We start from the raw sequence: 17256 nt of genomic DNA on the forward strand, positions 1-17256 counted from the left end.
CCCCCCGAGATGCTGACCTCTATCAACTCACCTATTCCCTTTGCTATGTGGGGGATGGATATTCTAGGGCCTTTTCCTATGGCCACAGCACAAAGGAAGTTTCTGATTGTAGCCATTGATTATTTCACCAAGTGGATCGAAGCCAAACCTTTGGCCAAAATCACAACTAAGCAGGTTGCACAATTCCTGTGGGAAAACATTATGTGCCGATATGGAATTCCCCGTATCCTCGTCACTGACAATGGAACACAATTCAACAACGAGGAATTCAAGAAGTATTGCGAAGAAAATGAAATTAAGTTACGGTTCACCTCTGTGGCTCACCCGCAAGCCAATGGGCAAGCGGAGGTAGCAAATCGGATAATCCTGGATGGACTAAAGAAGAGGATCGACAAATGCAACTCCTTTCATGTTGGCATATGGGGCAGAAGCAGTATTTCCCGTGGAGATATCACATTCCTCTCCAAGGATTCAGGCTTTTGATGAAAAAGAAAATGAGGAAGGGCAGAAGTTAGTCCTGGATTTAATCGATGAAGTGCGAGATAAAGCACATGCAAAGATAGTAGAATATCAGAAAAAAGCTTCATTCTACTACAACTTAAGGGTTAAAGAGAGGTTTTTTAAACAAGGTGATCTAGTTTTGAGAAAAATAGAGGCTTCTGGTGTTGGACAGAAAGGAAAGCTCGCCCCAAATTGGGAAGGGCCGTACAGAGTCAAGAGCGTTCAGGGTAGAGGAACCTACAAGCTGGAAACTATGGATGGTTTTGAAGTCCCGAGGACCTGGCATGCACAAAACCTGAAGGTTTACTACGTGTAAGATAGGCTAAGTACGATTCTCACTTGTCATTGTGACAAATAGGTTTAAAAGCACCTGGAAGCTTTGTTTTCATAGGATTTTTATTTTTTAGCTATTATAGATCAGGGTCGAACCCATATTATGTAAGGTTTAGGGAAACTAGACTTGAAATGGAAGAGTTTGAAATTATTTCAACCTATGGATGTTTGACTTGTGATAATACTTGTGTGGCCTATTAAGCCGAGTTTGAATATTAAAGTATCGGAAAAATGAAGGAGAGAATGCAAATAAGGAAAGTAGCATAGCCCCGCAGGGTAATAAGTTTTAATACAAACAAAAGTCCAGACATAAATTAAGGATAAAATTACAGAATAGAAAAACTACTCCTCCATGCGGGAGCCTTCATTCTCTTTCTCCTTATCAGCGCCTTCAGCGTCCTTCGCAGGAGAAGCGGGAGGAGAAGCAGTGTTAGGATCCAAGATGCGATCATCTGGCTGAGGAGAGTCGAAGAGGGCGTCTATGCTGTCCTCTGACTCAGCCTGCTCAGGACTTCTAAAGTCCTTAGGGTCGACTAAGCCCGGGTACTTCTCAGAAACAGCCTTCACGGCCGCGTCCCATCCCTGAGTGAACTGTAGGGAATAAAGACCCTCATCATGAATCTCCATGAGATTCTTAAACTTGTCAGAATCCATGTAGTCATCAATGAGCTTATCCTTATCGCTCCTAAGTTTCACCAGCTCGGAATGAGCCTTAGCCAGCTCCTCTTTCTTCGTGTCCAGCTTCTTCTCTAGAACCTTGGCTCTCTCCTCCCACTTCTTCATCTCCTTTTCAAAAACATCAGAGTTACCCTTCCAAGATCTAACCTGATGTAGGGCCGCCTGGAAATAGGTATTACTCTGCAAAGAAATATGTATGAGTTGGCGCAAATTCATTGGGATACAAGAAAAGTTGAAATTCACAAAAGGAAGAGAAGAAAAAAGAAAATTACCGCAGCTTGGGCTTGAGAGCCCAGAAGCTCAATAGTCTCGACATCACTCCCCGTAACAATGTCAGTGAAATCATGGGGAGTGATGGAATGGTACGACCAATCCTTGGCATGTTTGGTGGATCCAACCACCGTATCGCTCCTCCTGAAGCCCCAGTTAGGCCTGAAGGAATGTGCCTTAAGTGGAGGATCCACATCGTCCCCCAGCTCGACCACCGGGACGTGGGGCTTAAGGAAAGTAGGACCGTCAGGTTTGCTCCTGGGATCCCTGTTTAACTTGGCCCTCTTCTGGCGGCCAGATTCCCCCTCCTTGGGCCTATTGACGTTATTAATAGCCTCACAAGCTGAAAGGAAAAACAGAAGGAATATTAAAATCCAGAAAAAGAAAAAGTACGGTTAAAGAGAAGGAAAAATAATTTTGCAGGTATAAATTTACCCTTATCACTGGCCTGGGAGAGACCAACTTTCTTCAAGGAAAACTCCTCTAAAAGGGTCCAGGTGTCTGTTTTCCCATCGTCTGAAATTAAGGCTTGGTAGGCCACCTCCTCCTCATCAGTTAATCTAATGCTACCAGGACTACCATCTGATACTTTGCAAAATGGCCTACGGAAGAGTGTGGCCCAATCACCCCTAGCCCAGGTCAGCCTAACAAACTCATCCCTCCATTTAGGGTTGTTCTCGACTATAGAGTTACTATCAAAGATATGGGGAATTTTGGGCCGTTGACGAATTAAAACCCAGCCCGGCTGACTCATGGAACTATTATAGAATTGGAAAACTTTCCTAAAGACTGCTACGGAAAGAGGGAAGCTATTCCTGAGACAAAGAACCATAAAATAGATAATGTTCCTCCAGGCATTAGGAGGGAGTTGACAAGGGTTGATTCGTACATCGGCTAGTAAACGAGGAATAAATTCGTGAAATGGGAACCTAAGACCTGCGGTCAGGGCTCCTCGATAAATGAACAGGGTATCCCCCTCCCAATTACAAGTCCTATCCCCAGGGGCGGCTGGAGTGATCCTAAGGTGGGGTGGAAGTCTGTACAGGGTATTCATAGACTCTATCCTACCATCTAACTCATGAAAAGTGTTACCATGATTATACGAATCTAACTCAGACAGAGAAGGATATTCATCACCTCTCGAGTTAATCATATCAATGAGGGAAGTATATGGAGATTGAATTTGGATGTTTGTACCTCTCTTAGAGACATTCATCTTCTGCAAACGAGCTAGGTCACGGTCCGCCATTAATATGCTTCGGTTGAAGGCTTGAAACCCAGAAATACTTGAGAATGGTGGAGCTGCGGTGGCTTTGGTCGCCGGAAATCGCCTTCAAAAGGGAGAACTTTTAGAGAAAAATGTGAGATAAAATGAGAAGTGGGGAGTGAGGTGAGGATTCTCACTCCACACTACACTTATATAGGCGAAAAGCTCGGAATACGAGGCGTTTTTAGGCCCATTTAGCCAGGCCCAACCTAAAGGCCCATCTACAAGAAGTATCAGGAACAATCTAGAAGCTCTTGTGGAATTTAAAAAGTCAAAAATCGACCAGAACCTTAATATGGTTCGATCAGAGTCCTGATCGATGCAAAAGAGGATCCTGATCAATATCTTCTTCGAACAGGAGGGAAGAAATCCCCTAAGATCGATCAGAGTCTTGATCGACACAGAATAGAGTCCTGATCGATATCTTATTCGAACAGGAGGGAAGAAATCCCCTAAGATCGATCAGAGTCCTGATCGACACAGAAGAGAGTCCTGATCGATATCTTATTCGAACAGGAGGGAATAAATCCCCTAAGATCGATCAGAGTCCTGATCGACACAGAAAAGAGTCCTGATCGATATCTTATTCGAACAGGAGGGAAGAAATCCCCTAAGATCGATCAGAGTCCTGATCGACGGAGAAGAAAGTCCTGATCGATATTCCATTCGATCAGAATGGTCGAGAGCCATTTAATTCGATCAGAGTCCTGATCGAATTCGATCAGGAATCCTGGTCGATTAAGCCCGTGTAGCAATCGACTTGGGTGTCACTTTGAAGGCCAATTCGGTCAGAATCCTGATCGAAATCGATCAGGAATCCTGTCGACCAGAATGTAAGATCCTGAGCTAATTCGATCAGGATCCTGATCGAATTTGGCTGCATCCTGATCGATTTTGTCTGCATCCTGATCGATTTTGAATGCATTCTGATCGATTTTAAGCCAGAAAATTAAGGATAAGTCCCGGGAAATTAGGGAAAAATCCAGAAAATAAGGAAATTCCTTAAATAATTTCTGAAAAATGTTAATATTTTCAGAAATAAGGAATAAATCCAGAAAATTAAAGGATAAATCCCAGAAATTTAGGGAAAAAATCCAGAAATTAAGGGAAAAATCCAGAAATTAAGGATAAATCCCAGAAATTAAGGGAAAAATCCAGAAATTTAGGGAAAAAATCCAGAAATTAAGGATAAATCCCAGAAATTAAGGGAAAATCCAGAAATTTAGGGAAAATCCCAGAAAATTAGGGAAAAATCCCAGAAAATTAGGGAAAATCCCAGAAAATTAGGGAAAAATTCCTGAACAAAAGGAAGATTCATTGTAAATGTGTAGGTCGCTCCACACTTTACGCAAAAATGAAACCCTGAAAGGGAACGAATAGATTTAACTTTTGCGAAACCTAATCAATGTTTCCCAAAAGTTGGGGGGCAAATGATAGTGATAAATAAGTCCTGATTTTATAATTAATGGGCTGATAGGCCCAATAAGAAGATGTATGATATTCAGACCAGAAAGGTTAAGCCTGATGGACCAGATCAGGTCTGATGGAATAAAAAAGGCCCGAAAGCCCTGATTATTAATTAATTTCGCAATTAATTAATAAGGGAAAAATCAGCTATTGAGAAGAGTCCTGATAAGGATATAAATCCTTATAGATTATCCTCAAGGGGACCTAAAAGGATAAGGAATCAGTTTCCTACTATCTAGGACTCCAAAGTCCATTCTAATTATGAGACTTGCCCACCAAGTCTCCTATACCAAGTCTAATTCAAGGACTCCCAACATCTATATAAGGGGTCTCACCCCCACCAATCAGAACTACGTTTTTTGGCTTGATTCTCTAATTCACAGAGATACGTAGGCATCTCGTAAAGGCAGATTGAGTCACGAAGTACGAGAGCAGCCATTAAAGGCCTTGAGCTCCCGAATCTTAGTATTAAATACAGCAAGTAATAACCTTGGTTTTTTATCCATAACAGGAGTAAAACATGTTTGGTAGACCTCTCACCAAATATCTCTTCACTAATTTATTAAGATTATTGAAGTTGAGGTGAGAAAGCTTCTTGTGCCAGTTCTAACTTTCATCTACTGATACTTTTCTTATTAAACAGGTTTCAGTTCCATCAGTATTTGCATGAAATTTGACTTCATAGATGTTTCCATGCATGTATCCTTTGAAAACAACTTTCTTTGTGACCTTATGAACTACTTCACAGTGAGTATCATAAAACACAACATAGTATCCTCTGTCACTAATTTGACTGATGCTCAACAGATTGTGCTTCAGTCCTTCTACCAGAGGTACATTCGAGATGATGATATTTCCAATGATTATATTTCCATATCCCAGTGTTTTTCCTATATTTCCATTACCATAGAAAACCATTGGGCCAGCCTTCTCCTCATATTCTGACAACAGAGATTTATTTCCAATCATATGTGCAGAACAACCACTATTCAGTACAAGCACATCTTTCTTGTATCCCTGTAATCAGAAATATGGAAATTAGTTAGCATTTTTAAGAACCAACACCTGTTGGGTCCTTTTGACATCTTATGTATTTTTGCAGTAGAAGACTTCTTGTCAGGATTTGAGCCATCGGGATTTGACCCATCAGGAATTGCTCCATCCTGGCGGTTTTAACTTTATATGATGTATGCACATTCAATTTAGCAGTTGTATTTGAAATAGCCATTTTATTGAATTTTGGTAAATGATCATAATTGTTGTGATACAAGCTATGATAATCTTTACATGTGTAAATAGAATGTCAAATGCTACCATAGTGAAAAAAGGGTTCTGTGATTTGTGAAATACTGATCTACCACTAATATTAGACTCAGAAATTTTAGTGGCTTTCTTTTTAATCTTCCTACAATCATTAGCAATATGATTAGTGTTACCACAGTTAAAAGAAGCTTTTATAGGAGCATCAGGAATGTACTTATAATTGCTTGCTTTATTTATTCCATGTTTTCTATTTTTAACTTCTTTTTGCACTAGATTTGTGAGTCCTAGCAATCACTTCACAATTTTTTTTTCTAGTTGATTTTTAAAGAGAAGACCTACATTTTTATCTTTCTTTTCCTTGACTCTAAATTCAACTTTCTTCTTATCAGGAACTTTAGAGGTAGACCCTACTTCATAAACTGATTTTATTACATTTTCCTCAATACTGACAAATTTCACAGGTGTGGTGTTATTAATAACTTTATTGGAATTCCTATCAGTAAATTTATTATAACCTAGACATTCCTTCCAGTTTTTGTCACTAATGAAGTTATGAACTTTTCTTCCTGAAGTCATCCATATTTTAAACACTTCTCTTTCTTTTTCAAGAGTTTCCTATAGCATGACATACTTAATATTTATATGAGCTTCATTATGTTGAGCCTTTTTACAGGCTTTTTCATTTTCATGCCTGCATAATAACTCAGCTTCTAAGTGATCATTTCTCTTTTTAAGTTCTTTATTCTCAGCAATTAGACTGTCATTTTTAATTTACTTATTCTTGAAATTAACATGCATAGAATATAATAAAGTTCCCAATTTAAACATGTTATCAGTATCAATAGGGAAAACAACTGAAGGTACCTTATCAGTTCCTGACACATCCTCTCCATGAGTTTTCATGAGTGTATAGTATTCATCATCATTGTTAGTTCCAGATGTGTTCATCCAGTCTTTGTTGGAGTTTAATTTTAACAATGCTTTTCCAGTTGACTTGAGGCACTCAGTAGCCAGATATCCCATTTCATTGCAGTTATAACAAGTCACCTTAACCTTATCAAACTTCCTTCCCTTGGTGTATTGTACCTCATTCTTTCTGAATTTTCCTTTTCCATCACCAGAATACTTTCTGTTAAAGTCACCTTTTCTTTATGGTTTTGCAAATCTCATCCTTCTAAAACTTTTCACCAGGATGGCAGCCATTTGAACAACTTGAGGATCATCTAATTCAATCTCAGAATCCTCATCAGTATCTGTGTCAGGATCTGATGATTCATTAGTATCTGACTCTGCCACAATGTTCCTTCTTCTTGGCCTTTCAATCATCTTTTCCCTGCCTTTATGAGTTTCAGCATTTAGGGCCACATCCTTTATTTTCTGACCCTTTATGTTTTTCACTGTTGAATCTCCAAGTCATGGGTTTTCAGCATTCCATGGACTTCATCCAGTGTCAGTAAATCAAGATCATATTGATGCCTGATTATAGAGGCTTGAGTATCCCATTTTTCAGGAAGAACTCTCAGAAACTTGATGTTTGAGTCTTCCCTGTCATACTCTTTTCAAACCAATGATATATCATTTAGCAGTGTCATGAATCTATCATAGATGTCAGTAATTGACTCATCAGCCTTGGCATCAAACTGTTCATACTCTTGCACAAGAACATCTCTTCTATTCTTCTTTATTGCCATTGTACCTTGTAATTGTGTCTCCAAAGCATCCCATATCTCTTTTGCAGTTTTACATGCAATTACCATGTTTGACATCACATTATCCAAACTGTTATGGAGTATGTTCCTGACTTTTGCATCCTTGGGCATTGCAGCCTTCTCAAGATCTAACCATTATGATTTCTCTTTGCTGTGTAGTGTTCAGGAACAATTATAGTCATGGACACAACCTTCTTAGGATAAGGAGGTCCTTTGATAATATCAACATATGCATCGTCAATAGTTTCAAGGAATATCAAAATCTTTACTTTTCATGTAGTGTAATCAGTTTTCTTTAGAATAGAAATTTTCATGCTTTCATACTTACTTTTAAATATTTTTGATCTTTTCAAATTAACAGTTAATTTGAATGCTCTAATACTACTTGTTGCCCCGTAAAATTAATTATTTAAGGGGGATTGGATACAATTAACTAACAAATCGATTTATTACCGATGTAAAGTAATAATAGTAATGAACATATAAATCAAATAATAGTTTTTTACGCTTCGAAAGTTCGAGTCGATAAAATTATATATATAATTTAACTTAATACAGCATAACATTCACATAACAAAACCTCGTATAAGAATAAACTCCGGAACCAACTTAATCAATTATAATTAAGAATTAAAAAAAAAAATATTTCATTATACAATGAATGAGGTGAGGTAGGGCTCTACCCTGTGTATGTATTCATTCCCCGTCGTGTGCATATATATATATATGGTAAAAAAGGCTCGTCTTTTTCCAACCTGAAAAATCTCCGGCGGCCGGCGGCGTGTCAGTTACTTTTAGGTCAAATTCTGCTCCTCATGCCTCTTCTCCTATATTCTCTCCGTATATCACTCTGCTTTTAATTCAATTTTTTTTATATAATTTATTATTATTAAGGTCTTCGCTTTAATTCACTTAGATTACGATTCCTTATATGTTTGTGTGCATAGATGCGTTGATCTTTATTAACTTCTATTGCCCCTTGTTTTATCATTTCCTTTTGTTCATCTTTTTTTAGCTGAATTTTTGTAGATTATATTTTAAGCCCAGGCGTACATATTCAGTAGAGAATTGTATATATGCCCTGTGTTTTAGTATATGTCATTGCTATTAATTTTTTTTAGAAAGAATCTGCAATTGCTCGTTATCTTTAGGTGGTGTTAAACTTCGAGTCTGATGTGTGTTTTTAAGGCAGTTGATTGTTTAGGACTGAATAAATATCAAACACTGCATTTTCTTTTTATTGTTTACTAAGTCAGGCACTTTATATTTATGCTTTTTAATTTGATAGATGGTTGCTTCATTGAAATCTTTTTCGTTATTTGCTGATTGAAGACACTTCTGTGGTATTTTTTTCCCCTAACCAAAATTGAGAAATGGTCTCTTATCGGTCATTTAGATCTTACTGACCGGACTTTTAGTGAATGTTTAATAGCGCTGGCTTTCTTTTGTAAAGAACGGTAAAAACCTATCTTGTGAGGATTTTTGGTTTTATTTCCCATGTTAATTAGGGTGTTTTTTATGTTTTAGCACGGACAACTAATTTTCTTTACTTTCTTTCTATCTATGTACTGATCTTTGGTTCCTCTTCTGTGATGAATGATGGATCATAATCATGGTTTACCCAATTAAGATTGTGGTTCTGTCACTAGGTCTAATTACGCACTTGTAAAATTTGCACATATTTTCTTTTTACCTTATCAGATAAACAAGACTTCATGCACTATACGAGCAAGATGAATCTGTATTAAACTCCTAAAACCTTATATACTAACCTCAAATATATTTCTGTAACATAGAGGTTAATATGACTTGTAAACAGGTGCTGAAGTCAATTTCAAGTATGACTACGGATCAGGGCAGAAAAATTCCGTTATCGAAGCCATTTGTAACTAAAACAGGAACGGCCAATAAAGGAACCGTTTCACCTTCACTTGGTAAGGTTGATATCAGTGCAAGTGAAAAAGCCTATAGTTTCCAAGTTGCTTTGGCTGGTGTGTCTGGCAAAACAAGTAAGTACTCAATTTTATCTTATTATTCCTTGCCTCTTTTCTCCTATACATCCATGTATACAGAGTACGCACACTATAAGCTCCTGTATCTTTTATTTAAAAGACAATCTTATTTATGTTGTAGAATAAAAATTTATTATAAAGTAAAATATATTTTTCTTCAAGTTGATTGAAAAAGAGATATCTTTTAATAGATTACCACATAAAGTTGAGACTGCACTTAATATCGCTTTTAAAGTGTGGTACGATCATGTGTCCAGCGTATGCGCACAAAGTTAAATTTCATGAAATATTGTTCTAGTTCCTGTTGAATGGTTTAGTGAGTTTATCAGATTTTAATCACCATAAGGTTGAAAGAGAAACCACTTTTTGTGTGTGTGCCTGTTACTTTATTATTGAGTATGAAAGAGAAACAACTATAGTTTTTCTACTGACTGTTACGTGCTAATTATCTTACAGCTTATGAAACGGTTTGGGGCTTTTTCCCTATTTAGCATAGTATCAGTTATTAAGAGCTTTTGGCCAAATAGCATAATTTCTGCACCTTTTCCACTGCACATCAGTACACATCTTAAAAGATGTGTTATCCCTTAATTTCTAAAATTCCGCAGCTATGACTGAGCACATTCTTGTGTTTCTTTCAATTGAACAGCTTTAATGCTATTTAGTTTAAAGTGCATAACTTATTGGGGATATTGGTTAACGGGATGTCAACCGGGTTGATGGGAATTGGAATGTTACTCCCACGTGTTAGCGTTTCGTGTGGGAATTAATGTGTTGGAGTGGCAATTTCATTCCCATGGGTAACTTATTTAATATTTACCCCTTGGGATTCCAAAGCATTCCCATTTCCAATCTCTTCATTCCCCGGTCACATCAATAATCCAAAAGTTCCCATAAATATTTTATAAGCCTAAGCCTCAGTCACTCAGATGGATCCTCATTTCATTTATCTGATACTTAATGTGAAAGGTAGCTCAATCATATCCCCCTATTGAATATGAAATGGTTTCAAAAAAGGGAATTTTATACTTTTAATTCTTGAAACCATAATCTATTTTCAGAAACTTCCAATCCAAGAACTATAAATACATCCGTGTTAGCGGTATTCGCAACAAAATTATAATCAATTGCCAGAATTACAGGGACTAGGTCGCTGAAAGTCTTGCTTCACTGGTTTAAAGAAATTGATTTCCCGCTAATCAGAAAAGAGTATCTCCTAAACTGGAATAGGAATTTAATTAGGGGATTTTGTTGTCACCACTCATTTTCCAAGCCTTCCGTTGTCATCGACAAGAGGGCGAGAATAATGGGCAGCAGCAAAAGATAGGTTTCTGGCAACCCTAGGCCCTAGAGGTGTGCAAAGCATTACTTACCATCTATAAGATATTGTATATTTGTATATATGCATTAATCATATGTGCTCCCCATCATTCCCAACTTACACGGCGTTTTAATCCTATGCACCATGATACTGCAATTGTCAAAATTCAGTAATAATTTTCTGCAGTGATACATGTATGCTTCATTATCTGACTTGTCCAACAGATTGTATACTTTTGGTACAAATTACAAATATTGATTATTGTGTAGTGATTCTTTCCACTTCAATGTATTAGGTGATTTAAAGTGCAGTGTCCGTGATGACGGAAGGGTGAAAGTAGAAGGCATGGTCAAAGATACCAGTCTTCAAGATGCCAATGTCCTGTATGAAGCAAAAATGCAGGAATGTTCCCCACCTGGACATTTCTCCATTTCCTTCAATTTGCCTGGACCTGTTGATCCCAGGCTGGTTCAATTGAGTTATAAACAGGGTATCCTGGAGGTTACCGTGATGAAATTCAGAATACCATATTTTGCAAACCACCACCACTGATTTCCATCACAGTGTAGCATCTCGGCACCTTTCAAATAGATTGAGAATCTCATTTTGGATATTTTCTTCCTTCATTTTTTGTCTTACTAAATTCAAGAATTGCGATGCTGATTCACATTGCTGTAGGGTTTCTGATAAAGATGCGAATGTTGTGTTCTTTGATTAACTTTGACTCCCATTGAATTGTGTCAATGAGTAATTTTCAGATGTATTTTTAATAATTCTGTATGTCATGAGAATATTATCATGGTTTCAACTTGTCATATTTACATATATGTACGCAATCAGATGCTCTTTGAGACCATAATTTGTGTTGGAGATTATACAATGTCTATTAGATGATGATCATTACTTTTGGGTTTAAAATAGTATAAAATTTCAATTCTGAATACACATTTGATGGTACAAAGTGAAAGCAAAAGTAGAATAGAGGCAGAAAAAAATAAGCAGCAGCAGAAATAAAACAGTATCAATACTTAACAACAGTGTAGTGTAGACAAGGTCACTTAATATTTGGTAGGAAAAGATCCCAATGTGTATATTCCACAAATGCCTTGAGGCTTGCCGATATTTCTCCTAAATCGAATGTAGCCTTTTTCTCCCCACTTTGATCCCCATGAGTTCTTAACAATGATGTAGTCCATATCCTTTGCTGTTCCATATCCAACTGCAGTCACTCCATGGTCAAGCCGGAATCCACAAAACCCATCAAATACACCCTACAAGAAACAAATAATCATTAGTTGATCCTCGGATTCCAAGATAATTAGTTAAGAACTGACAACTTCGGTATGTACGTGTTGTGGAGATAATTTAGAAGATCTACAGATATATAGTCTATGTACATATATATGCTTCCAATCGAGATAGATTATATGTATATGCAAAAATGCTTCCTTGTGTATCAGATCTCAGAAGGCTTACACCACTATAAAATTGGAAATCACGTCCAGAAGCCGAGATAGCCACACTTATGGGCTGGTGTGCAAGTGCCTTCAACATGCTCTCCTCATTATTCTTTGGTACGTTATGGTACCCGTTAATAGTCACGACCTCAGTTTCATCCTGAAACATGGCATATGAAAGAGTGAAATGGATGAACAAGTATAATTACCATCATAAGTAGATATTATCTCAGAAATAAAGGATAATTAAGGATCAGCCTACTTAGGTAGAATAATTTTAGGAGGCGGTTGACTCATTACTGGTATAAGCCATTTACCTTGTTCTCATCACAAGTGCCTTCTTTCATGATATAAGGGTAGTCTTCCTCTTTATGAAGCCCACCATGAGTCATGATGTAGGTGAATGCATGTTCCATGAGACCTCCATGGCAACCATTATCGGAAGAGGTGTCACAATCAACTAGTTGTTGCTCAGATAATGATGTTAAATTTCCAGTCACAATTTGGTTTATTCCCTCGACAGCAGCCACTGTTGAGAATGCCCAACAACTTCCTGCACATGTTCAGTGTTGATCAAATGCAACTGCATTTTTCCATATTATCCAATTTTCTATGACTATATCTGTATACTTACCACATGAACCTTGGTTCTTGACATTAGTGACAGCTCCTTTCTTTCTCCAGTCCACAGACTTGGGAAAATTCACAACATCTTTGTAAATGAAATCTTCAGGACTTGAGTAGTCTTGCCTCATGAAGTAGTCGACATTGAGGCCCAAATACCGGTTTCTGAACTCCGCATGGCTTAAATCAGCGAACTCATTCAATCCAAGCCAGTAGTTGCTAATTCTCTTGTTTGTTTCGTCAATGTGCATCAGGTTGTCCTTAAAAATCTCAAATCTATGCAACTTGTGTTCAATACTTTCATAAGTCTTGCCATGCTCTGCTCCCCATGATTCAAAAAGATGATTCAGTTTAAGATTACATTTCAAATCATCCGAGGAATAACCCATAATAGAATAGTCAGGAGCCAATGCATCGCAGGCAAAATTTGCCCAGAAAAAGCAAAGAATGAGTAAAGTCAGAGGTGATGAAAAAAGTGTCATTCCCCTCAAATAACTGAATTATGATGTAAAAGATGAAAGGCAGAGGGAGGATGAAAGAAGATACATAATGGTTTGTAAATGGTTCTGACAGCGTGAGACTTTCAACATATTAAAGTCAGGTAAAGTTGTTGAAATGTACACAACTGAACAATAGGAGGCGTTAAGATTGGTTTTCTTTCGGTAAAACTTCAGGAACAAGCATGTCCTGTCCTCTTCTAGGATCATATTTTAAATTCGAAGTTGATGTTGAAATGTAGTATAACTCTTTCAGTCTCTACATGTACGGACTATAAGACTATGGCCGCCTACTGTGTCGCTTCTCTCAACTGAGTTGAATTCATATAACCCTTTTCTTAACTGGTTGCTCAATTACTGGAATCCTGCATGAATGATTAAATTTTTGGGCCTCAACCACCGCACAATTTTCTTTGATTAGTTGAATAGTTAAAGTGATCAAGCGTTTATTCCCGCTAATATTTATCAAAAAAAAAAGATTACTCTATTTCATTCGCATATATATATTTGCGATAGCAAAGTGTGGAGGATGTGAATCTCAATAAAATTTCAAGTTGATTTGTATTAACACTTATATTCCTTCCATAAATTATCTTATTGAAAATTGAAGCTCTACTTTCTGTTTTGGCATCTCATATGAATATGGGGGAAACATTACTTTCAAATGTTTTTTTTTTTGTATAACAAACAACTAAAAACCCAAAAAGCAAGTTAAAATTCCTCACTTGCCCCGACACCAGTAGAAGCAAGTTAGCTCCGATTGGGGAAGATATGGGGTCAAGTATGTGGAACTTGTTAGTATTTGTTAACAAGCACTTAACTTTAACAACTACTCTGATTAATACACTAGATCTAGATGTTGCCTTCCTAGTAACTCAAGCTTTACCAGATATCTCATGTCTAACGGTAGCAATAATCTCTTTGATCTCACCAGCAGGCAGCACCACATATATAATTAACTTCTTCTCTAATCACTCACTCTCCGCTTTTTCCGTCAGGCATATGCGGTCTCTCTCAATTCTCCATCAGGCATAAATACGGACAACTGTACGGAATAATGACATAGAAAATATCAAGTAACCATGATATAAACACTGTTGCAGCTTAGTATATCGATGTGCTCAATTAACGCAATACAAAGTAACCATGTTTATGTTCAACAATTACCTGCAGCAGTAGTTTGTTCATTGTTCATATAAGCTCTTACTTTTCCACAAGAGTGCAACACAGCCCAATCTTTTCAATTATCACTTCCCTTGTAGAAATAATTTCGTCAACTGGCCTGTCGCTGATGATTATTCTGACAGTGATGTAAATTACATGGGCTGTAGGTTCTCGTCATCTGCTATATGAATATACAATTCAGTTGATGAAATTTCAGTGTCATGATTATTACAAACTTTTAGCAGGGCCGCCTCTTAAGAGATGCTTGTGAATCCTAGCATAAGGGCAACCACGGGACAAGCTTGGCCATTATTATTAATCTAAAGAAACACACATACATGATGGTTCTTAGCAGTCAGCAGTCCTCCATAAGATTTTAAGTACTGTGAGAATTTTAATGGAAAAGTGAAGTCAGCCAGTTAGGTAAAGCTTGAAACAATAAGGAACCCTAATGGGTGAACTAAAGTGAACCCATTCTAAGGGCACAACTGGAATAATGAGAGAATTCTTATCGGCCAAATTTTATTTCCCAACTAGATACCTGAAGTAAAAATGCACAATACATCTTTTATACATCTCTCCCTTGAACAGAAACTCATGCAATGATTTCTCCAGAGAGGAAAAAACAGAAACTCACACGATTGACGTCCCATAAAGGGCGCAAAGGGAGATACCGTACACCAAGAAGTGTTGGTGAAACTCACACGATTGATCTCTTGGGAAGGAAAAATGAACTAATCCAACGGAGGGAGTATTATTTATGTCAGAGGCTAAAATGACCAAATTACATAATTACTGGTTAGATCATAAAGAAAGCAATTGCATCGTATCGATATTTGTCGTCCGTAATAAATTTATTCTAACTTGTTTGAAATTTGGATTTTTAACCTTATAAAAGGTTTCAAAAGAAGAGTACAATTCATGAGCTTTGTGCATCTTCATTCCATCAAACTATAAGGCATATGCTTGTCATGAAAAAGTCCACGTTCCTAATTTACTAAGAACTAAAATGGTGTTTGTTCAAATGAAATCCAAATCCAAATTTCCGAAAAGGTAATTTGTTCAAATCCAAAATTTCAAATAAAATCCTGGTTATCAAACAAAACAGGCCAAAACTTTGTTTGCAGTAGATATCGTAAGGTAGCTAGCTACCTACGGACCCAACTGTGTCCTAACCTCAGGAAACAGCAGACAATACGACACTGATCAAGGAACAAGAGAAGTAATAGAAAAAAGACCCCCTCCCCCCTATGTAGCATAATATAAAGAGTATAGTAGCAAAACCTGAGTTATCATGTCTGATGCAGAGAAATAATATAAGAATAGTCAATTAAAGAAGGATGAGGCAGTTGTTATAGAACGGAAGCAAAGGGGACACAATTATCAAACTGTAGCACGACCAATACAAAAAAGAACAACATTAATACGAGGAAAGAAAAAGATGTCAAACGAAAATAATTAAAATTTGCATAAGCCTTGAAACTGAATCGCAGTAGAGATTGCTAATTGGGGGAAGAAGAAGAAGAAGCGTGCTGTTGTTGTTTGGGGAAATAGTAAGGAGGTGAATATAAAAGAGAGGCCAACATGCAGGAAGGTAATATTACTTCCTTGAACAACCTAGCCACTGTCGCCATTGCTTGTCGCGACGACCCCGTTCCCCCTTTTCTTTACTGTGTTTGCTTCGCTTAAACAAGTGTGTCTGTTATTTATGATTTGGATTTGTATTCTGCTCAATATATATAACTAAACTTTAGAAATTGTGCAAATTGTACACAATCTTAAAATATCAAAATGTGTGTCTAAAGTTACAAGAAATATGTAATGTGTGTATAATAATTATTTTTTTTACCTTAATTGGAGTAATGCGACTTTAACTATTATTTTTTAACAGAAAAAATAATTTAATTATAATTAACTATAAAAACTATTAGAAACTATTAGAGGAGTGGTTGAATAATTTTTTTTTAACACCCGATAGCATTCCGTCAACTGGTGTAATCAGCCGTTATTTTCAGAAGGGTAAACATGTAAATACGTAATTTGAGTATTGTATCCTTACAAACAAACACCTGCGTATATATTTCTAAAAAGTTTTCTGTTAACTAACAGTGGCTTGCTCATTGTGAGAGTAACGGTCTTGTCAAAGACAATGCAGTTCACCTATATAATGATAGAAATGAAGTTCCAGGTAGGTTAAGGAGCATCTTCTAGAATATCTGATATCAGCTTTAAAGTTCAAATGGATACAATCTTCTTTAGCATATCATCATGAAATTCTAGCAGTGAATGATGTTGAAATCAGACCTTATGGGCACTCTCTAGGGCCTGGCCGCCTTTGATCAGAATACCTTGAATGACACCAACTCCTGTACCAACCATCACAGCTGTTGGGGTTGCCAAACCAAGAACACACGGATATGCTATGACCATGACAGAAATGCCAAACTGGAGCGCAAGCTGGAAGCTATTCATGGAAGAAGGAATCCAAGATTTTGGATAACTATTAAATTTGCCAGCTAAAAACCAAGAGAGCCAGGTGATAATAGATAGGGCGATAACCTGCAGAAATCAAGAATCGTTATCATAATTATGAGACCTAAGTTCAAGTGCATAGTGTACTCTCTTAATTTTAGAAACCATAACAAAGTTTTTACCATAGGCACAAAATATTTGGAGATGCGATCATCAAATAC

At 37.1% G+C, this 17256-nt stretch overlaps 1 protein-coding gene and 1 long non-coding RNA gene across 2 annotated transcripts; one reads left to right on the forward strand and one right to left on the reverse strand.

Moving 5' to 3' along the window:
* Positions 1-8131: 8131 nt before the first annotated feature.
* On the forward strand, positions 8132-11715 carry LOC141695247 (uncharacterized). The gene is made up of 3 exons (XR_012564425.1): positions 8132-8286; positions 9308-9497; positions 11117-11715. It is a non-coding gene; the product is annotated as an uncharacterized LOC141695247 (long non-coding RNA).
* A 113-nt stretch (positions 11716-11828) lies between these two features.
* On the reverse strand, positions 11829-13743 carry LOC141695246 (cysteine protease XCP2-like). The gene is made up of 4 exons (XM_074499497.1): positions 12913-13743; positions 12596-12831; positions 12298-12438; positions 11829-12092 (listed from the first exon to the last, which is right to left on the reverse strand). Exons 1-4 carry the CDS (start codon positions 13382-13384, stop codon positions 11880-11882), a joined length of 1062 nt encoding a protein of 353 aa, XP_074355598.1. The 5' UTR covers positions 13385-13743; the 3' UTR covers positions 11829-11879.
* Between the last annotated feature and the right edge of the window lie 3513 nt (positions 13744-17256).

This window comes from Apium graveolens, chromosome 11, assembly GCF_009905375.1.
Source record: "Apium graveolens cultivar Ventura chromosome 11, ASM990537v1, whole genome shotgun sequence".
Lineage (NCBI taxonomy): Eukaryota > Viridiplantae > Streptophyta > Magnoliopsida > Apiales > Apiaceae > Apium > Apium graveolens.

Bases quoted from the DNA above. Each gene is read 5' to 3' on its own strand.
- LOC141695246 (XM_074499497.1), bottom strand. From the start codon at position 13,384: ATGACACTTTTTTCATCACCTCTGACTTTACTCATTCTTTGCTTTTTC. The intron at 12,832-12,912 runs GTAAGTATACAG...GAACATGTGCAG, and splicing joins CAAGAACCAAGGTTCATGTG to GAAGTTGTTGGGCATTCTCA. The intron at 12,093-12,297 runs GTAAGCCTTCTG...TGTTTCTTGTAG, and splicing joins ATTTCCAATTTTATAGTGGT to GGTGTATTTGATGGGTTTTG.